Consider the following 26079-nt stretch of genomic DNA (forward strand, 5'->3'; position numbering starts at 1 on the left):
TTTTGTGAGTTGGTTAAAAATGTTTCCAGCTGACTTTTTAATGTTTCCAGTTGATTCGTTTAAAACAAGAACCCTGTAAAGCGATCTTATAATGCGTTTATTATTATTATTATTATTATTATTATCATCATTATTATTATTATTATGTGTTACTGTGGATAAAGATGCATGTCACAGCAAAATACCATCCTCACCAGCTGATGATCCATGTAGAGGGCATGTGAATCGAGAAGCAGCATTGTTGTCGTTATAATGTGCTGAGCTGTTTAATAGGAGAAAATGGAAAAAGATCAGACTCATATTTCATTCTAACATGCTTCATTCTTGGCTTACATACTTGGACAAGCAAAATGTGGTTAGATTTATGTTTTATTTTGACACAGTATGTTTAATTTTGAATGAGGGCTAGATGATGTGTATGATGTGGCAAATGTAACACCATCTTACAATCTTGGCTGGAGTTGCTGGAGTGTAAATCAAATCAAATGATCTAACAGTTGCTAACAATGCATACACCCTGATATAGCCTAGTAGCATCCAGGGCCTGGCAAACTACTGCTCTTAACACAGCCCTTTGAACTCCACCAAAGTAATCACATTATGAGAAAGTTTCCCATGTTCCATGCTGTTCCAGGACACTTTGTCTTTTAAAAAGAGGACTTGGGTTTGCTGATTTTCTGGGGATCCTGAACTCCGTGGCCGATCTTTTCCACATTTTTAGTGAATGCATCACTGGCAACAGCTTCTTTATGTGATAAACTCTGTAATGTGGGTATGTTAGGTCTTCTTGCAATCTTTTTGTGGTTCTTTGCTAAGTTTTGGGAGTCATTCTGGCTTTTGCCACTGAATTTGAATTTTCATATGGAATCATCATCAAGTCACTACTTCAACTTATCCTATCATTGCAAAACTAATGGCACTATTAGTATTCATTTTCCGTATGCTATACCACCATACTTAAAACAAGCTACACTGGATTTTAAGGTTCAGTGTGTGTAATATTTACAGTAATTAGTAGAAAAGGAGTATAGTGTCCATAATAATTACTGGAAAATATCAACAATTCCAGAATGTTGCCTTCTGCAATGCCAACAACATATTAGAGAAATTATTTCACATTTTTACACCCTTTAAACTTTAAACTGAATTGTAAGATTCTTTTATTTATCAGGAGTTGCAGTTTATTAGACTTTTAAGTTGCATTTTGCTGCCTGATCATCTTCAGGGACTGATGAATCACACTCTGAGAGTGGATAAATAGTCGTAAATCAGATGTAACTCCTAAACCTCCCCAATGAATCATAAGCGATTCCTGCTTCACGCTCCACACGTTACCCAGACTAAACAGACACACACAGAGTTTGAAGAGTATGAGGAATCCTGGGAAATACTCTGCCTGCTGACTGGCATTGTGCCCAGAGGGGTTTCCATGTTGGCTAAAGAAAAACTGTTTAACCTCATCTGAGGACACCACGTTCCTCTTGGACATTCATTTATTTATAATTTAGCACTACCTATATCCAGTAAAGCATTAAGTTTCTAAGAGGCCAGGAAGGCTAAGGCTAGCAAGTTACCATATAAACTGTTCCACAGGTGAGATTTTGCATTCATACATTAGCCATAAAAGAACATGCTCATTACCTGATGCACTCAGAGTTAACCAACCAAACCAAACTAAATAAATAAATCAAATTTAGCACATCAATTTAGCCAGGGCCAACCTTTAAATAAGCAGTCCCTGGAACTACTCAGAGATAAATTACGTACAAATATTTAGCAATTGGTTTTAGATTACCAAGACTTATCTGGCAGGGCAAGACTCCCAGGTCTGTTGCTAAGGGTTTCAGTATTTGGTGTAAACTTTGGTTTGGCTACAGCTGTGCAGGGATGAATCTGTCTGTCAGCTCTGGTCCTCAGGTGGACTCTTAATGTTGGTTCCTCGGAGCCCAGAGTGCCAATCTGCTGAGCTGCTAATGGGTCCACACTCTTACCATTACCTCATCACTCAGCTTCTGGGAAGGCATGGTTGAAAAAAAAAAAAAAAAGCAAGTGGAACCCCCACTGAGTTTGTATTCTCCACCAGCAATAATCTACACTGTCACTGCAGCATTATACAACATGATAATAAAGCAGGTATTGTGCTTGAAATGTTTTAGAATGATATAGAGATTTATTTTTAATTTTGTTTTAAATTTTGAGGGTTTAAAAGCATACTTGAGCATATTTGTCTCATTCTCTTCCTTTCCCACAACACTCCCATAGCAGGTCTGCTCTCTCTCACCATTGTGTGCCAGCTATTTGTCTAATAGCAAATAATTTATCTTCTTATATAAATCTTTGATAGTGCTGTCTGCTTCTCTCCTTTGAAATGGAACATATTTTATATAATGCTAACATTTTGCAGTGAAGCAGGTAGTCTATTTCTTCAGAAGACAAATACAAAAGCTAGTGTCTTTATAATCATGTCTAAAATTGTATAATCTACCAATTTCCATTTCTGGCAAACACAGTCTTGTGTCTTGTTCTATTACATGAGAAATGAAACAGGACAAAGAGGTAGCAGTGGTGTCCCTCAGTAAAAACAATAATGAACCACTTTCACTCAGGCAAATTAATAGGGGAACTTTTACCATGCGACAATAAATGCAGCAATCTTCTCTTTTTTTTGACAATAATGCAAATGGCGCACAAGTATGTGCAAATAGCCCATGTAGACCAACAGGAAAATGAAATTGAGAATTTTGCACAAAGTGACCTCTGTATAATCAATCTGGCAGGTCTGTTCATGGATTAGTTCTTCTCTCACACAGTTTGTGTCTTTGTCTTGTGTCTTGTGAATGTGATTGAAAAGAGCCTCATTCCCCCATTTTCCTATTCCTTTCAAAATGCAAGCCGCCAGCTACAATTCAGCACCTCAGCGTTTGAGTTTAAGTTTAAATATGGCTTTTTTCACACAATGACTGCTTGATTCCTTTAACAATTGACACCGCTGTCCTTTATCTCTATTTCAGGGGAGCTACAGCCAATAGAGGAGCCTGTTCCTTGACTCAAAAAATAGTTATGAGTTACAGTTTTACCTATGAACTTCCAGAAGTTTTCAAAGGTCCGTGCAAACTAAAATTGACTCATTCTCAAGTCAAACAAAATCAGGTACTGCTTTCACAAAGATTTATGTTTTATGAGCTGGAAATAACCTGGTTTTGTGTCTGAAGGGACGTTTTGGATGACACAATGTTTAATGATGGACCAGAAGTAATGTGTATTAAAGCTTTTCCTTTAGAGTCCCAGTCAAGCTGGACTAGTCAAACGCGTTTGGCCAAAATAACCACCCATATCCATCCAGCTTTCTGGCAGACGCCTCTTGGAAATCGGCATCTGTCTGACCCAGTAGTCCTCTCCAGTCTTGACCTTGCTAAGTCTGTGTTCAAGTTCCTGCTGTCCAGAGGCAGCTGAGGTCATGTGTGCAAATGTTCTTCTTTCACCTACTCTGTCATCTCATTGAACCATGACAAAGGCTAAGTGTGGAAGAAATTAATATTATGAAATGATTATTCATCCTGTAACGTGTTTAGTTTTGTCTGAGCTACTGGGAGATGTCACATTAACACTGGAAAAAATAAAAGTTCACACAAAGCCTAAGGAGAACTGTAACCACATCATGCATCCTGTGGTTTGCATGGTCACCTTCCACCGTGGATGGCCACTGTCACCATCTGCCAGCATTCATTGTCTGCTGGTTTTGACACCTGCTTTGTCTTTTCTGCTAGTTCTCTAATTTGAGAATAAAGATCAATTTAGTAGACTGGCCAAGAACTTGCCTGAGCTCTGGGACATCTGGACTGTGATACATTTACTATATCTTACTTATAGTCATAACTGGAGACCAAATCAAGTTCCAAAGAACCTAATGATGATATTACATATATTATTCTATTAGGTGCATCTAAAGGTGCTTCATCAGGCTGATGTGTCTCAAAGAACTAGAACTTCTCCGTAAAGTCACTGTTTTCAACTCTGATGTCCAATACAACTAGAGCAGAAATAGGAAGAGAATAGCATTTTTCTGCAAACAATAGCCTTAACTAGAGCACAATGCTCTTCACAGACTAAAAGGTAGCACCTCTCCGGGGGATATTTTGGTAAATAGCACTGACTAATACCAGCTGAGAAAAGTGTGGATATAACAAAAAAAGTAAATTGCAACAATTACCCACATACAAAGTGGGGAAGAAACAAATTGGATAGATGACATGGACTGCAATTTGAATAGCTTTCACGACATTGTCGGCATGTATCTGGGATACAATTTAATGACACAGAACTTGCTGGCTTTCCCATGAAACTTCAACCCCCTGGAGCGATGGAGCATGCTGATATATTAAGTTCCATGTCAAAGCTTGTCTCTTTGTGCCAGGATTTGCATAACACAATCTTGAAACAGTCTGTGAAAGTACCACAAAACTGTCTTGATTGGCTGATCTCAAGCAATAATGTTCCTCAGTTTGGTGCTGTTGGCTGGATCTCGATGTAGGATCCATCTGGCCACTGGAGTATACAATCTTATAACCTTATAAACCAAGACTCTCAAAAGCATTAGGCAATCCCTGTGTTTTGTGCTACGTCTCCATGGGCCCGTCCACAGCGCTGCTGCCATGGTTAACAGGATTTGATCTGCAAGGCTGAAGGTTTGCGATCAGTGCCAGAGATTTTGTATTGGTTGGCTAATTGTAGGTGATTGTGTTTCCTGTTGTGGGAAGGGACATGCTGGCTCAGTCGCAGTGCAGGGTCGTTGCGGTCATGCCTAATAAGAAGCAGAATAAGATTCCTGACATGTCTGGAAACCGAGCACATGAAAGACTCACACAGCACAGGGAGGACAAGGAAGACGGGGGAAGGGTAAATTAAAAGAGGTCAGTAAAATTTTGACATGAAAAGAAGAAGAAAAGTGAGGCACTGGTCCTTTTATTGTTTCAGCTGAGCAGCATCCGCAGCCAGGAAGCTTCAGAAAAACACTGTGCGGTGGATCGAAGTGTCTGAAATTATAGCGCTATATTGTAAAAGAGGTGAGAACTGCATGAGCATGTGTTTGGAGAGATGAATACAGAGTAGCACCCATCCTCTCTCAGTTTCACTGTACTAAGAGGCAGCCAGGCCACGCCTGTTCTCCCTTCATTGTGGTTAGAGCAGAGGGACTGGTGTCCAGCAGCAATGTTTCAAAACACATTTGGGGTGAGTCTGTGAACCTAGGACATAAGTGCAGGCAAAAACTCTAAGGAATAGGTATAGCCTAATACCAAAAAAGACCAAAAATTGTCTCTTGTCATCACATTTATGTTCAACTGCTTTAGAAGTACATGTGCATGCTGTTAACATCAGAATTTGCATTGAAGTCATGCCTTTTATTCTGAGGCTGCTTGAATCAACAGACCTTTTACCCGGCAGATGCGCCATACTCTATAACCTCCTTCATAGGCTGAATCATGCACTGATTTATGAGGCAGAAACTCACAACACCAGTATAAATCTGAGCCCAGAAACTGATAAAACGCTTGTTTAGCTCTTGGCATGGCAACCACAGCCGGACAAGATTTAGACACTGCTGGCTCCCTTTCTTTTCTCCTTTTTTTTCTCTCCATGTAATGTCCACTGTAATCTCTCCCTCCCACTCCCCATTTTTTGGTTTCCAGATTTTTCTCTGTAGCTGTCAACATTTGTGCACTTGAGGACCGGCTCGGCTGGATCCCAGAACAACAGCAACAGTCACATGAGGGCCTCAGCGTGAACTGGACAGGCCCATGACCCGGAGTGGGACTGTAACTCAGATACAATGACCTCATGAAGCACAGGGGAGAAGGCCTGTTCTCAGGCAAAACAAAGCACTTACAGCATGAAGCAGAAACTGGAAAAAGCGTATCATCTGAAAATAACTCTAAAAGCATTCAAAACTGGAGGTATATTTAAAACGGTGCTTGCTTGGTGCTATTTTTAGGGATCGAGTTCTTACCAACTTTATAAGGATTGTATTTGAAACGTGTGAGTTATGGCATCATAGAAAACATTTCACTATTATCTGTTAACAAAGATTAAAGGAATAGTTCGGGAAATGTACTTGATTAGTTATGTCTCATGTTTGTGCGCAAAATATAGAACTGCGCTCAGAAGGTGATTACCTTAACATAAAGATTAGAAGCAGAGGAAAACAGCAAGCCCTGCTCTGTATGAAGATTAAATATACCTCTCTCTTTCTAATTAACATCTATCTCATTTGTTTCATATATGCTAAGCTAATTTGCTAGGCTAATTGCGACCTAGCTCCAGGGACCAGTACTGGAAGAACTTTTATACCAAGAACTAAAGCTGTTTTCCTACCAGTGGTCATTTCCACACTCCTTCATAGTATTTAAACATCTATCATTTAAGTTGAAGAATTGCTGCACTGCATGCAGGAGGGTTGTACTTACCTGTGCTAGGACAGGTGTGTACAGTGGGGTAGGGATTCTGCTAACACAGGTTTGACGATGAAAAACCTGATAATTACTGACATCTTTATCCCGCGGTAAGTATAACTGTGGCTCAGCGTTTCTGGGTCTGAGTGTTGCTCCATCATCAAAGCACAGAGACTTCTCTATGGAAAGAGGAATGTCTTACAGGAGTTGTGCTTTCCCCGTCAAGCTGGTGTGATACGACAATTTATAAGCCTTTAACTGGAGTAATTTTAGATTTAATGAGCACTTGAGGAGAGAGGTATGTTGAAAATTGGTACTCTGTGCCAATAAAACATTAAAACAAAGCTCCCGGCAGCCATCATTTCTAAAGTCGTTACTCCACTTGCTGCTTTGCATTGCCTGGATTGTTAAGCACAATTCCTTCATTGTGGTGACTGCAAATGTAACAGAAAACGGAGCACTTACATCCCCCAGTACACCTGTCGTGTAGTGCTTAAAGAATTATATTTAGCTAGAAAATTCAAAGATGGTTTCATTCCTTCAGGCAACTGTGACACAAAGACATGTTTTTATTTAAAAAAAAAAAAAAAAAAAAAAAAAAGGTTAATGAATCTCAAGTAGTGGTGAATGTATTGACAATACAAGCAGTGCAGAAGCTGTCAGGGGCCCATGTGGTGGTTTGATTCCACTTGGCACTTTAGCTGCAATGTGTGGTGCTAATCAAAGGTTGGTTAGCAGGATTGGAATTGAATGGTAAGTCTCTCCATGCTGACAAAGCAATTGTCTGCTTTGCATTTCGTGTGTGTGTGTGTGTGTGTGTGTGTGTGTGTTATTGTCAGGCTTGTGTACCCATAAATCAAGGTAAACTTGCCAGATGTCAAACTGTGCAGCGGGATCTAATAATATAAAAACTAGTAGATAATCTGTTCTTGTTTCACTCTCACTCCTGTGTATTGAGTGTAATTAATTGTATCACTTGCTTCTGCAGTGTTTGAAAGGTCTATCCCTTGCACAAGCATAGCTGAACTAGATTAACAAAGAACGAATGACTATTGTTAATCAATCTAAAAGATAGTGTGCTGCTCTTTATGTTTACTGAAGGACTCAAGGAAACAGTTGTGTGAAAATATACTCTCCAGAAGCTTGTGCTTCTTAGCAACGGTAGTAAACAGCATTTTTTTAATGGTTTTTTTTTTTTTTTTTTTTTTTTGGATCAGTGTTTCATAAGGTCAAGAGACCAGAGAATTTGTTCGACTCACAGAAGATCATGTAATCCTTCAGCTGCAGCTAACCATGAAAATCACCTAAGTAGGTTTGATGAAGTTGTTACACATAATCGGAGATAAGCATTATGTTGTAATTATAAGCGGTTTTCATCACCCTGAATACCAAGGGGGATGCACCAATACTGTTGCACCATCTGGTTAAAATCAGCTCAGGGCTTCCCCTCTGATGGCCTCTCTATGCAGTCCGTCAAACATCCTGTCTACACATGGAGGGCAGAAATGATGCCCAAATTGAGCAGGGGCTATGTTACAAGCTACCATCCAGAGAGGTCTGGGTCATCCAGACAGGAAATGAAAGGGAAAATGGTTGTAAAACGGATTCTGCTCATGACTCATCAAGAGACCTGGCACTCAGAGCAGAGCAGCCTGGAGCTCGTCCCTCAGCTTGTTCTGACCTGGACTGTTTTTTGTTTCATTTTAATCCAGTCATAATTTCCAACATTTACATATGAAAATGTCACAATTGTCATTCATAACAGTAATAACACTGTCAAGCACAATGTTTCGTAGTCTTATTTCGTTTAAAAGTCTATGACTAGAATTATGCTTCTCTGAAGACACATGTGAAGATAATCTCTTCTCAGGATGTTACAGTAAGAGCCAACACACACTCCTCACGAATCTCAGAAAGCATCCCATAATGCAACCACTGGGTTGTTATTTTAAGTTCAAATAAGTGAAATGTCTTGATTACTATTGGAGAGACACAGTTCGACACAGATATTTGTGCTACCTATTAAATGTAGCCCCAGCAGGAAAGCATGCTTACTATGTGCTTGCACATGTGTGGGTCTTCCAGTATTTTGTCACCCAAAATGTTTGATTGTGAAATGAATGTTTGCCTCACTGTGTCAGTGCAGCAGTGTGTAGAGTTACATATTTAAATACCGGGTAGGCTCTGGGCTAACTCTTGTTAGCAGCAGCAGTTGTATAGTATATACAATCCACAATGCAGCTTTGTGCAGCAGTCCTCGATGATTAGTTCTTTGGGCTGAAAGAATGGTGCAGGTGTTTATGAAGATGTCCAAAAAAAATACCAAAAAAAAAAAACAAACAAAGTCCACTGACAAATAACTGAATTTTAGAAAGTCTAGTTCAATTTTGATTCCACTGGAAATTGTTTTTATGTGTTTTGGACATGAAACAAGTGGATCCAAAGAGATGCATTGATTTCAGGACCAGTGATGCTCTGTTGGTGCAGTTCACTGGCGGATATGTCAGTGCTGGGCGCATGGCCGTTTTTATTTTTTAGGAAAAGCTCCAGCTGGCCCTGTGTATGGAAATACACCCCAGGATCCAAGAAGGGCAGGCTTACAGAAAGGAAAACAGCTGTCAGACAATGAATTACTGTTCTGTGACCAGACAAGTGCTTTTCTAAGGATGCATGATGTCTGTTTTACACTAATGTACACATTTGGGCCCCAAAGGTGCCGATCACCACAGGAACCACTGTTGCCTTCACCTTCCACATCTTTTCTAGCTCTTCTTTCAGTCCTTGGTATTTCTCAAGCTTCTCATGTTCCTTCTTTCTAATGCTGCTATCACTTGGGATTGCTACATCTACCACTATGGCTTTCTTCTGCTGCTTGTCCACCACTACTATGTCCAGTTGATTAGCCATCATCAGTTTGTCAGTCTGTATCTGGAAGTCCCACAGAATCTTAGCTTGGTCATTCTCCACCACCTTTGGACGTGTGTCCCATTTTGACATTGGGACCTCCAGCCCATATAGATGTTCCTGTACACTATGCTGGCCACTTGGTTATGGCGTTCCATGTATGCCCTGGCTGCTAGCATCTTACAACCTGCTGTTATCTGCTGGATTGTCTCAGGAGCATCTTTGCACAGCCTGCACCTGGGGTCCTGCCTGGTTTGGTAGACCCCAGCCTCTATTGATCTTGTGCTCAGGGCCTGTTCTTGTGCTGCTATGATTAGTGCCTCTGTGTTGTCTTTCAGTCCAGCTTTTTCCAGCCACTGGTAGGACTTTTCGATATCAGCCACTTCTTCTATCTTTTGGTGGTACATACCATGGGTTTGTCCTGCCATGATGGTTTTTGCTCCTCTCTCTCTGCTTTGGGCTTCTGTTGCCTGAGATATTCACTAAGTATTCCATCGCTCTGGGCCGTCTTCCTGGTGACTCTGACACTCACCAGTCCTCGGCCCCCTCCATGCATTGTGAGGAGCTTCCTTGTCTTAACTAAGAGGAAGTGTTTCCTCAGCTTCAGGTTCTACTTCCTGCTTGTCAGAAAGTCTGTGATCCACCTGCAGAAGGAATCTAGAATAGTCAGCTGGGAGAGCTTGTCTTGCAGCAGGTCTGACATAGTGGTGTTTAAGGTAGAGCTGAAGTCCACAAAGAGGAACCTGGCATAATTACATTGACAGCCCAGATGCTGGAGGATGAAGCGGAGAGTCATGTTAACAGCATCTTATACAGACCTGTGGACAAACTGCAGGGGCTCCAGGAGTGGGTCTGTAATGAGGTAGGACAGCACATGGCACTCAGATGACTTCATTACCACAGAGGTCAGGGCGACAGGTCTGTAGTCATTAAGTCCTGTGGTTCTTGGCTTTTTGGAAACAGGGATGATGGTGGAAGATTTAAAACAGGCTGGGACATGACATGTCTCCAGGGAGGTATTAAAATAGTCTCTGAATAGAGGAGAGAAGTGGTCAGCGCAGTGCTTCAGGGTGGAGGGGGAGAGAGAGTTTGGTCCAGCTGCCTTGCATAGATTTTGTCTCTTAATTACCTGCTTGCATTCCTCTCCTGAATAGTGAGTATTGATGTGTGTTCGGGGGGAGGGGGGTCTCTGGGGTGAGCAGATGATTGACCTGGACGCCAGCTATGGTGGAGGAGAGCTAATGTGAATGGCAGGGGTCATCAGGGTCATCCTTTTGTCTTTGAAAACAACAGTAGAACTCAGATTGCTGGCTATATGCAGGTCGGTAAAGGGGAGTGGGGCTTCAGGTGTGTAGTTGGTGATTTGTCTGAGGACTTTCCACACGCCAGAGTCGTCAGCAGAGAACTGGTTTTGAAGCATTTTGAGTACAATCATTTTCACAGTAGACATGTGGACTTGTCACAGTTGGAAAAGCCCATTACCAGTAAGATTAATGTGTCTGTCTCACTAAGTCACAACAGAGTGACAGTGACTCAGTGTACAATAGCAGGACAATAAAACTGAGCAACTAAAACAAATGCATACATCAATCATTTTATTGTATTATTCACTTGTGTTTTTATGATGTGAAGGTTTTTATGCACATTTTAATTTGAACATTAAAAAGTGTAAAAAAAAAAAAACATTTTGCAAAAAAGCTGGAAAAGTTAGTATATCAATTAGAAAACACACAATGTGCATTAGAAACAGACTTAGCAATTTAGTCATAAGGCCAGAATGATGTGATTTAAACATCCAGTGAGCAGACAAAAAGCAGCTGATAATGTGCCACACCTAAAGCTGAAAAGGTAAAACTGGTACCAGACATATAATATACAAAGACAAAGATAAAGATAAATTAAATGGCTTAATCGGGTGAACACTGATTTTTTTTGTGAACACAGTAACAATATATAAAACTATACTTACATACTTAAACCATAGCAGTGCATGATCTGATTAGACTTAGTTGTGTCGAGATGCATGTAATACATGTCCTTCTGTTCTAAAGTGTGTGACGAAACAAGCCCAGTGCCTCCTGATGTAAATGTGACACATTAAAAAAAAAAAATCTTTCTCATTTAATAATCAACCAAGTTTTGTAGTGTTTGCATCTCAAGCGCCAGGTACTGTATGTGTGTATTCTTGCATTTGTGTGTGCCTGTTTGTAAAAATCCAATCTCACCATAATAATCAAATCAGCGTTTAATATCTCCTCCCAAGGAGTTCTCAGTTCTCAGCATTTCCCCTCACATAAAAAGCCTCTCCTCCAACAAATCAGATTTAATTGGAAACTAATGAAATTTCTTTTTAAGGAAATGATAGAAGTTTATGAGCATCATCTTGTTGAGGAGACACAGGATAGCCTTATCTTGGTTTGGTTTTACGCGACGGTAGAGTCTGCACCAGTCTGCTCCAAAACATACAGTGCCCTTGTATGAAATTACCTGACTTTTTATATCAACTCTACCATCTGGGTCCTATTACCTCAGCAACTGATGAGCGAGTCTAAAATGGTTTCATTTGTCTTCAAGAGAAGAATATTGTGGTTTGCGCTGCAAAGGTTATGGTTGTTATATTCGGATGGCTTAAGTGCACTCCAAATTGCTTGGATCCCATTCAATTTTATTTTATGCCTGTTTTTAATGTAAAGTTATTCTGAGACCTCCAGTATATTGAGACTGGAAATGAAAATACAGTTTTTCATGTTATACAGTACATCACTGCAGACGATAAACAGACTGGGTGGCTTTAGTGAAAGACTGAATCAGATTAAAATGTTTTTTTTTCACAGCCTTAAAATATCTTTATAATCTGTATCATGGTTTGCCAAACAGAATATTCTATGTTTTATCCCTGTATTTAGGAATTTATAGTTAAGTGTGTAAATAGAGAGTTTAAAAGCTGCTATTAGTGGTTAAAAAAAATGCATTTATAAAGCTGCTGGTATATTCAAAGCAATGGCTTGAGTCAGAGCCAGTTATGTCATCTGTTTAGAGGGAAAGACAGTTACATTGGGGGGGTCAAAGAGCCACAGCAGCAATCAGGATGATACATGACAGCCAGTCCAAAAGGCTTTTCTTGGCCTGTTTTTAAGTGGCCACACAAACCATGAAAGACTAATGGCAATAAAATGGAAGATGATATCTGGAGATGTTGTGTTCAATATCCCAGTTCTGCTATATTTCTGCTGTTCAAACCAATGGGCTCTGAATTTAGCTTTTAGCCATGCTAGCATTGTAATGCGATGGAAAGCAGTGTCTGTGTCCGTTTATCTATTACTTTGGTCAACAGCTCTTAGATGGATTGCTATTTGATTTTGTACAAACGTGTACGTTTATTCACAATGAAGCCTTCATCCCACTGATTCTTCATGTCACTATGAGAGACATTTCCCATTCATATATCTTTGCATTGAAACTTGCACATGTCAAGGTCTCCAGGGTGTCAGTTCTTTTGAATTATTTCCTGGCTTTTCATTTTTTGTCTTCATCAATTCAAATAGTTCAGTTATATTATGGTTTATGACCAAAAACCTGAGAAACTAAATAAATTCAAATCAGCCTCAACTATAGCTGGTGTTTAGTACTAATTAGGAAACGTTAGTATGGTAACACTGCTGCCATTTATCGCCAAACCTATTTGTACAGCTTCACAAAGCTGCTAGCATGAGTTAATCTATTATTTTTAGCCTTGGTTTTGCCACTTTTTACTTTGAACTACTAATGCACACACTGGGAAATTTCATACTGCTTTCAATGAGTGTATACCCTGCATTAAAGCAACTTTGTAATACCCACAGGTCTTATTTCTGCTGGCAGAGTCATTCAGCTCCCTGCCACCAGCACATCTTCTCTCACCACAAATCAGCACGTAGGGTCTGTGCATGTCAGTTTTGTTTGACTTACCTTATGACTGACAAGAAACTGGATACATGAGACACAATCATATGAGTCCCAATATGGCAAAAGTTGTTAATTCAACACTGAATTATGCACAGAATGGTTGCCATATGGTTGAAGCTGAAACAACATTAACTCAAATTTTCTACATCAATCACAATTGATATGATAGAAAAAAAAGACCAGCTGAATCAACACTGAGATCCTTAAGCCAGTATTTAATCGGTATTGTTTCGATATTGTTTCAATGTGTCAACTGCCGACTTTCACGCCTAAGTATTTTATAATAAATATGGAGTGCCATGGGGCGCGTTTATTCCATGCATTGAAATTGCTTAGTTTCAGATGACAAGGAAACTAAGTAATACATGTATATTTGATTAGGAAAACATTTAAACAGTCACTTTTGCAGGACAGTGCAAAAAAGGGTAAAGAAATTAATCCTAACCCAGAAGAAGAATCCTATATATAATAATAATATATAATATATATATATATATAATAATATAGAAGATGGATATCTTCTATACCCGCTTTTTCCTGAAAGCCAGGGTCACGGGGATCCTATATAATAATAATCCTAAATGGTCACCTCATCCAGTTGTCAAACATCCTCATCAATCATCGCCAGCCTGTAGAGTCTTAATATTTTAACTAAAAAATGCAGGAGAAATGTACAGCTGCATTACTTTCTATACCAAGCTATGATATAAACAGTATACTTTGCTAAGGCATATACTGTAGAACAATCATTTTCATGTCATACTATTATACTATGGCATATTTTTCACCAGACAGTACTACGCCACAGTTTTCATGTTATACTACAGTATACACATTACACATTATTTTCCTTTCATATTATATGACATCATTTTCACCACATACTTACAACATACTATATACCTAAGGCATGAGTTTCATGACTCTGTTTACATTTTGTCCAATACTGTACATGGCGAGCTATGTGGTCATATTTGGAGCCAAACTGTCTTGCATTAGGTTCATGATAGCTACTACCATGTTTGGTAATGTTGAAAACATTTCTCAATTTTTTAATACTATTTCTGTATAAAAAGATCTGAGGTCTTCATGGCAGTTAATTAGTCTGACTCTGTTTCAAAATTAACTACAGTTCAGTCCTGAGTCAACAAGTGTATCACCAGTGTCAGTTACTTCAGAGTCACTCAATCATATTTTGTTGTTAGGGCCACCAGTTATCTGAGGGCGCTTCAGGTTTTCCTTTAAAGCTAAAAACCTGATTCTAGTTTCCATCTCTGTACACACCCCCCCCTTTCTAATTCTATTTCAGACAGACACATAAACATGTCACGCACAGATGCATGCTCATTCATTGTTCTAAAATGCATGTAATGTTGTTTATTCTGGCTGAGAGACAGAGAGTCTTCATGGTTTTCTTCTTACTTGTCACCAGTGGTTAACGTCGACCACCCTGCACATGCAGGCATCGTATGAGAGACCTGTGTAGTGGCGACAACCACATGTAGTGCTCTCAACAACCACAACACACACTAAACAGACTGATGACATGTGACTTGAACATACAGGAACATCCCACAAAACCAACATTGCTAAAACGGCCACACGTGCCAGTTATGAAGAGAGGTAGGCTTGAAAGCTATGTTTGTTAAAACAACAGACATGTCTCACAGACATGTCTCATGTGAGTCAAAAAAAAGAATGGAAACAGTGTTGATCTTACAGCACTAGTAGCCTTTCATTTGTTTAGCTAAGTTAAAATCCTCCAGCTCCACTGGATATTTATGTGACATACAATGACACACACACATACTTTCATATACTAGTTGATCATTTGTCTCTTCTGTAGAGAGTGGGGTTAGATTGCAAAGCAGGAGTAGCAACAGCAATGCAGCAAATTACTTTGGAAGTATTTCTAACATAATTTCCACTTCTCTATCTGTCCAGCTTTCTATCGATATAATAATACCATAATAGTGTATGGCTTAGTTACAGAGCGCTGATTAATAGATTACCTTGAGAGGTAAAAAGTGCAAAAGGTTATTTAATAGTTGTTTATTGTACTTGTCAAGAAAACACCAAATCCAAAATCCAAATGTCTTACTGCTTGTGTAAATACCACAACACATTTTAGAATTTACAATGAACAGTGCTCTTGGCTCTGACCAGTGTCTTTTGTCATATAGATCTGTTTCAGAGGACACAGAACTTGTAGCAAATCAGAAACTGGTTAAAAACAGTTTCACTGGCTGCCAGTCGTGCTGTGATCATCTAGCTGAATGATATTTATGTCCATGTAGTAAATTACTTTCTGTTTTTTCTGACTCAGTTTCCCACATATGTGACATGGTCATGTCCAATTTGCATGAAAAGAGGATTTTGTGAGAAAACAAATTTGAAAATTTGCAGGGGTGAAAAATGGAAAATGTATTGTTAAAGATATTTAGCACACATGATTTTAAGATAGACAACCCTCCCCAGTGGCCCAGTTGCTGAGTGAAACAGGACACTCATCTGTCCTCCTACTTATGTAAGGTAAACCTGCTAACCTCAGTGACACTAATCTCTGAGACAAGAGGATCACCTTCGCGTTCTGCACTCCCTCACCTTCTCCTCCGCTACAGACAAACCCCTCTTTTATGATCATTATTCTTTGTATCTAAACTCCCTCTGGTCTTTTTCCAACTTGTTCCTCCAACGTTACTCCCGTCCCACCTATAACCTCATCCAGAACCCATGAATCACTCACATCCATTTAGTCGTTTCAGCTCAGTATTTCCTCTGGGTAATGATAGTGTCAGCTGAAGTGTACTTTTACAGGCGTCGATAAATCTTCAAACATCAGCAACAACAGTCATCAGGTCCTATTTGCTCCCACTGACACCTGCTGCTGACCTGTGTCTGTATTTCCTCTAGTGTCTGGTTTTCTTATGCTTCCCCTAAATGGTTGACTCTAGGTCTACACTGGTGTAACAGTAGACTTGTTGTGACATCCTTTCTGTCACACTTTTATATTTAATTGGGCTTTTTTGTTTTGGAATGCAGCTCTCTATAAACAATGGAAAGAGGAAGGAAACGTGATAACAAGATATGAACAACGTGGCTTGATTCTGTTGGTGTACTTTATCTTGTCCTGAAATTTAAAGCTGCATTCAATTTTTTTTCTTCAGGACAGCAGAACATACCGTAAACATTTAAAATTATTAATTTCTTATGGCTTTGATACATTAGCATTTATATTAATTGAAATAAATATATTCATTTGTGAGTGGTTAGCACTGTTGCCTCGCAGCAAGAAGGTTCCTGGTTTGAAACCCAGCAGGGGCGTTTGCATGTTCTCCCTGTGCTTGTGTGGGTTTTCTCCAGGTACTCTGGTTTCCTCCCACAGTCCAAACACATGTATGTCAGGTTGATTGGTGACTCTAAATTGCCCATAGGAGTGAGTGTGAGTGTGTGTGGTTGTTTGTCTCTATGTGGCCCTGTGATGGACTGGTGACCTGTCCAGGGTGTACCCCAGTCTTTCACCCAAAGAGAGCTGGGATAGGCTCCAGCAGATCCCTGTGACCATAAATCGCAATAAGCTTTCAAGGTCTTTCAAATCAGTTGGCCTGTTGCAGGGTCTGTCACTGATGCCCTGCAGCAGTGAGGCTTTTACAGGCACACTTTGTTAGCCTACTGTCCAACTCTTTCAGCACTTGATATTCCAAGTCGGTCCCTCATCCAAGTACTAACAGGCCTGACCCTGCTTTGCCTCCTAAGGCAGTCCAGATCGGGCTTAAACCAGAGAAAGGGCAAAGAGTCTCTAAATGCTCCACTATTTTCACTAGATTTGGACTACTTTAGTTTGGGCAGGTAGCATATAGTAGGGTTAATTAAACTCTGCTAAAACAGTGAGAGCAGTGAGCAAAAACCAGGCAGCAAAATAGAACAGTGAGTTGAAAGATGCAAAAATGCTCAATAGAGCTAAGTGAGAGAAAATATCCCTACACAAAATAATCATATCCAGTGTCCATAAAATTAGGATTAGTGCAGCTTTAATTTCAATCTTCTAGATCCTTTTTTTAATTATTCATTGGCATATGGTCAAGCAGGTGACAGCTACAGTTACTGAACTGAAGGATGAAACAAGGCCAAACAGCTCCAGGGCATCAGTACTATTATAGTTCTCAGTATTTTTTTTAAATTTTAACTTCAAGTTAATTACTTAATCACTTTATTAATTCCTATTAATTAATATAATTTAAATAATATTAAATTTAATAACTTTAAATTAGAATAACTGCTGTAACAATAGAATTTCCCTGTGGGGGTTAATAAGTTATAAGTACTACTTTTTCTTCTTCTTCTTCTTCTTCTGTAGTGTGGACACATAAAGGGGAATTTTAACATTTTCAAGAACTATTAGAAAAATGTTCCTCTGGTGCAAAAATGCCTACTGATGCAAATATGTTAATATGTTTTCTTTTTTATCACTGGTGATCTAATAAATGTGTTAAGCATTGTAGTTTTGATACCTAAAGGACAAAGCCTCTGAAACAACAAGTTTTTAGTATATCACACAGAGTCACGAAGTTGGACATTGTGCGTTGTTGTGCTATACAGCCCGTCTCATCCAGTTATAATACCAAACAAATACATATATCAGTATTTTGTGAGTATAGCTCAGGCTTAAGAGTCTCATAATAGCTGCTGATGGAAGAAATCTCAGAGGTTGGTTGCTGTTCAGAGGCGTGGTGAGAGCAGCGGGCCAGACTGATTCAGATGAAGATGTTTATTAAGAACAGTAGTGTCCTGTAAGTCCAGCTGTCTGTGACCTGCAGCTGACTTTCACCCTGTCAAGAGACAGCATGAAAGTCCCCCATGGCTGTTAACATGTATGATGAATGTTTCCTTGTTTGTATAAACTCACCCCTCTGGAATTTGTTTACAAGCCCAGCTTGATGTGGGGATTTCTGCTCTAGTGGTGTCTGCTAGATGTTATTCCACACTCCTTAAATAAGAAGGAAAAAGGCTATTGTTGAAATGTTCTTATTACTGCGATTTTGGGGACTAAGCCATATTGTTAATGGAAACAGTACGCTAGCTTGGATGCAGTAGCTGCTTCTCACTAGTGGACTGGGCTGGGGTCTGAACCGGACTGACTCTGCAGTCAGTTCGGTCAAGCCATCCTCCAAATGGTTCCCGCTTATTCCATAAAACACTTTCATCTGGAAAAAATTTCTTCACAGCACCAGGGAAGGAAAAAAAGGAGAGACATCCTATGAAGCCAGCCCCTCTTTAGTCGTCGCAGTGGAAAAGCTATTAGAGAGCAGCTGAGCAGGAGGAACCGGAGGATGAATGACAAGTGTCTAAGCCTTTATTCAAAAGTAAACAGTAGAAAAAAGAAAAGACAATCAGTGGCACATGCTGTCTGGATTCAGTCTGTAGATGGCTTCAGATATTGCCCTGTGTCAGCTAGTCTTTCACAACTCAGTCTTTAAACTTCAAAATGAAAGCTCCTGCAAATAAAGAGCTCCATTTCATTTAATGCGGCATCTTGAATCAAGGAACTGAGACTTAGGCCCTTTGGCGCCGTTGTTACATCAGTCTTACCTCTTCAGTGCAAACCCCAATTGAGAAGGGCTCTTATAGGGATTAGGTAAAGTCATGCTTGAAATTAAAACTGAGTAGAAGCACTAGTAGGTACAAGAAACTGACAGCTAAAAAAGATGTATTCTTGCTGGCTGCTGGTTGAAGGTTGGGGTGATGAGGTGGTGTTGCATTGTTATGATTTTAGGTAATGTATTGATCATAAATTGGCTCTGGTGATAAGTCTATACTCTATCATAGTTACAAAGCAACATTATCATTCATTTGGAGTCATGTTTTTGGCCACTGTGAATTTAAATCCCATATTTAGCCTAAATTTACCTAAAATGATGAGCTGACAGAGCTAAAACACTATGTACAGCTCATGTGACTTACACTAAATAACAATACTTCATCTATTGTTGAAGTCTTGATTAATGCAGCCTAAAAGGTTAGTGTCAAATAGGTGAAAATATGAACCCACTGAAGTTGAACAACAGCACAGCTCAGACTGATGGATTGAGGGTGAATTCCATAAACCTGACCACAAAATCCAATATGGCACATAAAGTCTTTTTTTATTGCTTTACAACAGCATTATGCTAAGTGCTACCACTGAGGGAGAGAACCTATACTGCAACATAATTATGCAACATAATTATGTTACTTTCACTGTAAGTGTAATGTAAAGAGGACATTTTTTTTTCTTACGTGTCTCAGTCCAGTAGCCATTCAGGAGTTTGACTCCAGTGGTGTGATAGGATTGTGAAAATTCTAAGGCGTACATTTAGGTTTTACAACTTCCAAAGTTCAGCTGCAGATAATATGGAGCCTCAGCAGCCTGAGTTAGTCAAATGAAGTGGTCTGGAGTTGAGTAAGTGTTTTTTTATACAAACTTCTAGTTCTTTTAATGGCCATATGGGAATGTTAGTATTGTTTTAAGGGAGACTTGAAATAATGTGAATCTGTCATAAGATTTAGACAGTTTTAGTTCAGGAACAAAAATGCCAATAAAAACCAAATTCCCTAAGAAAGAGAATGTGCATGACAAATGTTGTTTGTGAACGTGTCTGCACATGTATGTTGTTTAGCCCCAACCTGTCAATCATTCCTTTAATGGCTCAGATTAACAAGCTGATAATGCGCTTATGTAAAAGTAACAATGTCCTTATCCTGTCTGCTATATATAGCACTGTGTCACAAGCGCCTACCCATTTTCTTCTCCACATCAGTCTGCATCCAGTATAGTTTGTCATGTGACCTGTGTGAACGTCAGCTCTCTTGCGGCGAGTTTTATTTCAGCCTGACAACCATAAGACAGTTGGACCTAGCGCTGGTCGTCACTGCATTGCTGCGGGTGTATGAGGATGGCTGTTAACAGGGAGAATTTGATGAGCAGGCAAAGATATTCATTGTACAAAAGAGTAAAAGCCCCTTTTTTGAGTGGATGCAAATCCCCTCACATTCAACAACAGCTCTTTCTATCAGCAGTGGCCAAGTTTTGGATAGGTTTCTGGCTGGGCCTGTTGGGCCCAGCAGGCCACAGCAGGGATTTTGCATGGCTAACATCGGTGAAAAGAGACACTCACTCTTCTCTAAGAAAAAAAACAAAACAAAACAAACAACTTAGCGTTTTTCTCATGTGTAACACAAGGTTTCTGTTTGGACCAAACCAGTGTAGCAAACTTAATTTAGTCTCAGACTAATATGAAATGTGAGACATTACAAATTTGGTTTTAAGATATTTTATTGATGAAAACATCTTTAACCTTTTGACCCATTGGACACATAACATAATATAGCAAAAAAGCTATTGAGAACATATCCTTTGAAGCCCGATCACAGATTCCAAAGCACTGCCACATGTGCAGTGTCTGATACATTTATAAAAATAACAATCATTAAAAATATACATACAAGACAAGAATCTTTTTCTTTCTTTGACAAAGTGTGATTTGTAAATAACTGCATGAACAGATTTTTGAGACAACACATACATTGCAATGCAATAACCCACAATCTCAATTGATAGGCACAATCACTAACTGACAGGCAGACTGGAGCTAGCTAGTCAGCTTCACTAAGTATAAAATGACAATACACTGCCTGTACAATCCAAAGGATGCTGTCATCGTGGACAGTCGCTGAGAAGAAGAAACAGAGCAGTTATGGATTACCAGAGTTATGTGAGACAGAGTATGAAAAAGAAATGCTTTTTCAGTGAGAGTTTAACTTTTTTTTTTTTTTTTTTTTTTTTTTAATAAGTTTTCTGTTGATGCTGGTTGTAGGGCCTAGCCCACATTTTCATGCCTAAAATCACCATTTTTCCATCAGGATAAGCTGCTGTATAGTTTGCAGGGGTTAAAGAGTGTTGGAAATGCTGAAGCATATAATCATATATATATATATCTATATATATACAGTTTCTTTTTTAAATGTGTGTTGAATGAAACAGAAAAGCACTAATAAGCATTAATAAAGCAACCTCACAAACCCAAGTTGCAACTTAAAGCCCCGTCAGGCTGGTGTGGGTGCATGCAGTTTTCTTCAGTTACCACTCATTTTAACAACAATCAGATGATTAAAACAGAGAGAAAATGCTAATAACAGAATGCTTCTGGTCTCCCTGAAAAAGGGAGGAGCCGCAGCACTATTTCATTAAGTTGTAATCTGACCTTAACAGAGACATTTTGTACAGTAAAGCATAGTAGCCCAAGAGAGATAAACCCCATCACCAGCTGCACCCATCTCTCCAGACTGACTCACTCTCCCTCCCTCCTTTTAATCACTACATTTTCCTTTCTCCTGTTTTGTTTTTTTTACTCGACTCTATTGCCTTTTCTCTTTCTGTCTTCTTCGTCAACACACCATCTACGATCAACAAACGGCCTAATTAGACTATCGAGCCATCAGCGGGACCACCAAAATGTTTGGCACAGTTTCTAAACCATAAAAACAGTGTCTGCAAACCCAAGCCCAGTTAAGTTCAAGCTCTTCAGCAGCAGCTGAGGAATTCCCTACCAGTGTGCTACAGCAAATGGTGTCTCATCATCTGAGGTCTCTCAGCAAATATCCTTCAACTGTAGGAGGAAGCATAGGGCACACACACACACACACACACACACGCACAAACACTGTGTCTGACTGTGTCAGACTGTGGACACACTCTTTCCTCTCTCCATCGCTTATCTACTTCTTGTGAATTTGTTTTATATTTTTCTCAAATGAGAAAAAAGCACCACTGTACAAAATATACAGGAAATATTGTTTGTATGTGTGTGTATGTGCATCTGTGTGAGTGTGTGTGTGTGTGTGAGCTTTCTTTGATGCTGATGATCTGAAATTTCTTGTCAACCTTTGCCATAACAACTAAGCAAGTTTCATTTGGAGACAATATATGTGAACAATCCATGAGTCGCACATTTGACTGCTACTGTACTTTACCACACTAATGCATGGTGCTCTTTGGCATCCCAACAAACACAAACACTGACATGTGCATGATTTCACGTATACATTCACAAGCCTCTGGGGTGCTATTGTCTTGTGTGCCCGATGATGGACAGAGTGGGGCTAATTCACCAAAATCATACGTCCTGCTCATTGTTTTCTCTGCCTGCAATAGGCAATAGGCACTTAGAAACGCACATATATTCACATATACAAATAAACATAGCGTCATATTTTGTTAAATTTGTCCCCCATTAAAATTGGGTTTAAAAATTAGAAACAATCAAAAAACAAAAAATCTTTGGTCTGTAAACAACCATAATTATATCCAAATGCAAGGCAAAGATGTTCTAGTTTTAACAGCATCTCACCCAATAAGCTGAAGTTGAGGAAAGTGTAGGGTGCTTGTGTTTGGAGCCCTCCACACACCTCTAGAGTTCACCGAGAGTGTGTGTGTGTGTGTGTGTAGGTGGGAGGCAGTGAGAAACACACCCTTGAAAGCTGGTAGCTGTCAGCTGCAGGACATCGATGCAGCTGTTTGGTCTGCTGTTAGAACATGCTGGCTAGTCACTTTTCCACAGACTCCATCAGTCTCATGCAGTTTTGATGACAGTTCGTCACATATGTACATTTGGCCGTTACTTCTAAGCCTCACAAGTGAGTCTTTTCCAAACACACTTGGGCCTGGGCAGGATCAGGTGACGGCATTTCAAGAAATGTGAGATATTCACATTGAAATATGTACTTGAACTAAAAGCCAGCTGTTCATTCAGCATTCATACTCAAGGTATGAACAACAACACAAGCTTTGATGCAAAACATTAAAAAGAGGACTGTTTTTTTTTTTGTTTTTTTTTTTTCAGTCAGCTGTCAAACACCGGGCAGGTCTGAGTTGGCAACTATGCTGCTTGCTCCTGTTGCAACAAATCATGGTCTCTCTCCCTCCTCCTTTCCTCAGGCCTGTCTCAGTTACAGGGCAGCCAAGTGGAGTATGCAGGCTGCTGGCAGGCAAACACCGGTTGAACCTGTGCTATGTAGTAGTTACTGAAGTTACCGTCTGCCACATAAGGAGCAGGTTGGTAGTAACATGTAACATTAGCCACGTTGGGGATGACGTTCTGCTCGGCAAGCACTCGCACAGCCAGCATGGCTATGAGCCCTAAGGTCTGCCGCCTCTCATGGCCCATCAGGCACACCGTGCTCTCGTTGACCACCCCGTGGAGGGTCATCAGGTAGTCGTACTTGCGGTCCTCCAGGCCTACAAAGTGGTTTTGAAGGTAGGACTCCAGCTTGCGCTGCTGCTCACTGATGTCAGGGAAGTCGATGAAGAACCGTGAGCACATGTAGCGCTGCAGGGACTTCATCTCTGACTCGGAGGCGGCCCTGAAGCCCCTCACCAGCAGGTGACAGTACTTCAGCAGGCCCCCGCCTCGGATCTCTTCTGGGTTCCGAGTGCAGATGATCTTGTGACGTAGGTGGTCCAGGGCCTCAGCGAAGTCCCCGTACACACTCTCGCCCATGATGGTGGGGTGAAAGGTCTCGGCCATGGGGTTTTCTGAGCAATCATAGAACAACAACAGAGAGTCCAGTTTGATCTGAAAGGAGTCTACACTGAACTCAAACTGACGCCGGAGAGAGTCCACAAACTTCAGCTCCACGTTCTTGCCCCGGTTGTTGGAGAGGGAGATAAGACTCCAGCGGTCTGAGTCATTGCACACCTTCACCATCTTCTGCACATATGCTTCCTATGTGTGTGTGTGTGTGTGTGTGAGAGAGAGAGAGAGAGAGAGAGAGAGAGATGAAAAGCATAAACATTAACTACATATTTGTACAGTTGCAAACATGAATTCAGCAGATGCCTAATTTTCAATGATACAACTAGGTTTTGTATTTAATGCTAGTTTTTCCTTATACTGCAAGTATCAGCTGCATATCTGTGTGTTCTACATATTGTCTTATTAATGCCATTGATGTCCACAGAAGACACTTGGATACGGGATCTGGGTGGCTGATCTGAGGATCCCTTCCAAATGGGTTTAGCTCAATCCTCTTAACTACAGAAAACAGACATTTTACTATCACTAAACTAATCTAATTGCACATTAAACTGCACGTAATGGTCGTTAAGCCGAATTGGCACAAATGCAATTAAATCTTACATACCCTAATAATTTACAACTAAAGCAAGAAAAATAAACTGCAAAAAGTTGTCAGGGTGAATGTACCTTTAACGTTAACGAGGTTATTTTCTCTTTATTCACACAGTCGGGTAAAAAATCCAGGAGACAGTCCAAAACTATGTCCTTCACAGTCTGGAATTCGCTTTCACCTTTCAAATCTGCGCAAAATATAAGGTCGAGGTCCTTGTAGCCCAGTCCGCTGTCCTCGTGCAGAATGTGGCTCGCTGCAGAGCCATTTAACCGAACGTCCCGGACGTGGATCTGCCTCTCCTCCATCCGGCTCCGCACCACCTTAACGATCTGCCGCGGCTGCATCTCCAGAGTGGGGAAATTTCCCCGGCCGTGGATCGGGATGGTCTCCGTCAGGATTGTGTCCAACCGCTGCACTTGCTCCCAGTTGAGGACGCTGACGTTGCTGCCGTCTGTGTCAGACACATAACTGGTAGTGGAGCTGCTGTCCTCCTCTGACATGGTGATGAGAGAAAAATCCTCTGCGTTTGCCATAGAATTTAGTTGTTTTCTCAAAACAGGAACAAATCAATGGACGTGTCTTTACGCACAAATTCTGTACAGTCGGGTAGCTTCATCAGCACCGGGGATCTCAGTGTTTGTCAGTATTCACTGTTAACATATAAAAGCAAAAATAAAAAATAAAAAAATTAAATAATATAAAATTCTTTAAAAGGCAAATTACAGTTTGCGCAATAAGCCTGAGGTTGGAGATGTAGTGGCGCAGCAGTAAATCTGATGGTTGTTTTGAGGAAGAAGTGCAGCCAGTCCACAGAAGCGAGTGCAAAAACAAGTCCTAACTTTCTCTCCCTCTTTCCTTGCGCTTTTAAAACATTTGCCCCGGTGCCGCTGTCAATGAGTCCGAGCGCTGCGCATCAGTCTTTGAAGGTCGCTGATGATCCAGGAGGGGGCTTGCTTTCCGGCTGTGACTCCATCGCCCAAAGGCACGCCTATGATTTCATGAATTTGCATGAATAAGCTGCTCCTCAAGTCGCACTTTGGCACAATACTCCCCCCAACGATCAACCCCTCAGAGGAATCTTGTGGATTTTTACGCGCAGTTCCTACATAGACTATTTTTAATTTCTCTCCCCGCTGCCAGGGAATAATCCCGGTTAATGCAACTTGTGTGCCCACAGGAAGAAACCAGCTTGCTTTGCTTAATTTTGTTTAGCTCAACTGATTTTTCACACTTGTGAAGAAATTAACCGTTCGATCCCCACTCGACGTGTGTCAGGTTCGTAGTCTGGAGATGTCAGCTATACTTCACCCCTCCCCCCTCCACCAGCCTGCTGCTCACTGAAAACCCAGCTCAACACGGTTGCACCTAAAGGACACCCCAACCTAAACCAGATACCGTTAGAATATTCATATAGGACCTTAAGGTGCTCGTTTATATGTTACTCCATGAGAAATCTTCTGCTCTTAAATGTAATAAATGCATCTAAATTCATTCATGTGTCAAGATGTTTGCTGTGGTTATGATCATCAGTTTGAGCTAAAACTCAAATTTAAATAAAACAGAGGAAAAACAAACAATAAATACAACATTTTCTAAACTATTAAGACTCGGCTGGTGC

The 26079-nt window shown here is 40.3% G+C and overlaps 1 protein-coding gene across 1 annotated transcript; it reads right to left on the reverse strand.

Moving 5' to 3' along the window:
• Window positions 1-21093: 21093 nt before the first annotated feature.
• On the reverse strand, window positions 21094-25690 carry tent5aa (terminal nucleotidyltransferase 5Aa). Its single transcript, XM_026294272.1, has 2 exons — window positions 24536-25690; window positions 21094-24055 (listed from the first exon to the last, which is right to left on the reverse strand). Exons 1-2 carry the CDS (start codon window positions 24992-24994, stop codon window positions 23276-23278), a joined length of 1239 nt encoding a protein of 412 aa, XP_026150057.1. The 5' UTR covers window positions 24995-25690; the 3' UTR covers window positions 21094-23275.
• Between the last annotated feature and the right edge of the window lie 389 nt (window positions 25691-26079).

Source organism: Mastacembelus armatus, chromosome 16, assembly GCF_900324485.2.
Source record: "Mastacembelus armatus chromosome 16, fMasArm1.2, whole genome shotgun sequence".
In the NCBI taxonomy this organism is placed as follows: domain Eukaryota; kingdom Metazoa; phylum Chordata; class Actinopteri; order Synbranchiformes; family Mastacembelidae; genus Mastacembelus; species Mastacembelus armatus.

Bases quoted from the DNA above. Each gene is read 5' to 3' on its own strand.
- tent5aa (XM_026294272.1), bottom strand. From the start codon at position 24,994: ATGGCAAACGCAGAGGATTTTTCTCTCATCACCATGTCAGAGGAGGAC. The intron at 24,056-24,535 runs GTACATTCACCC...ACACACACATAG, and splicing joins TAACCTCGTTAACGTTAAAG to GAAGCATATGTGCAGAAGAT.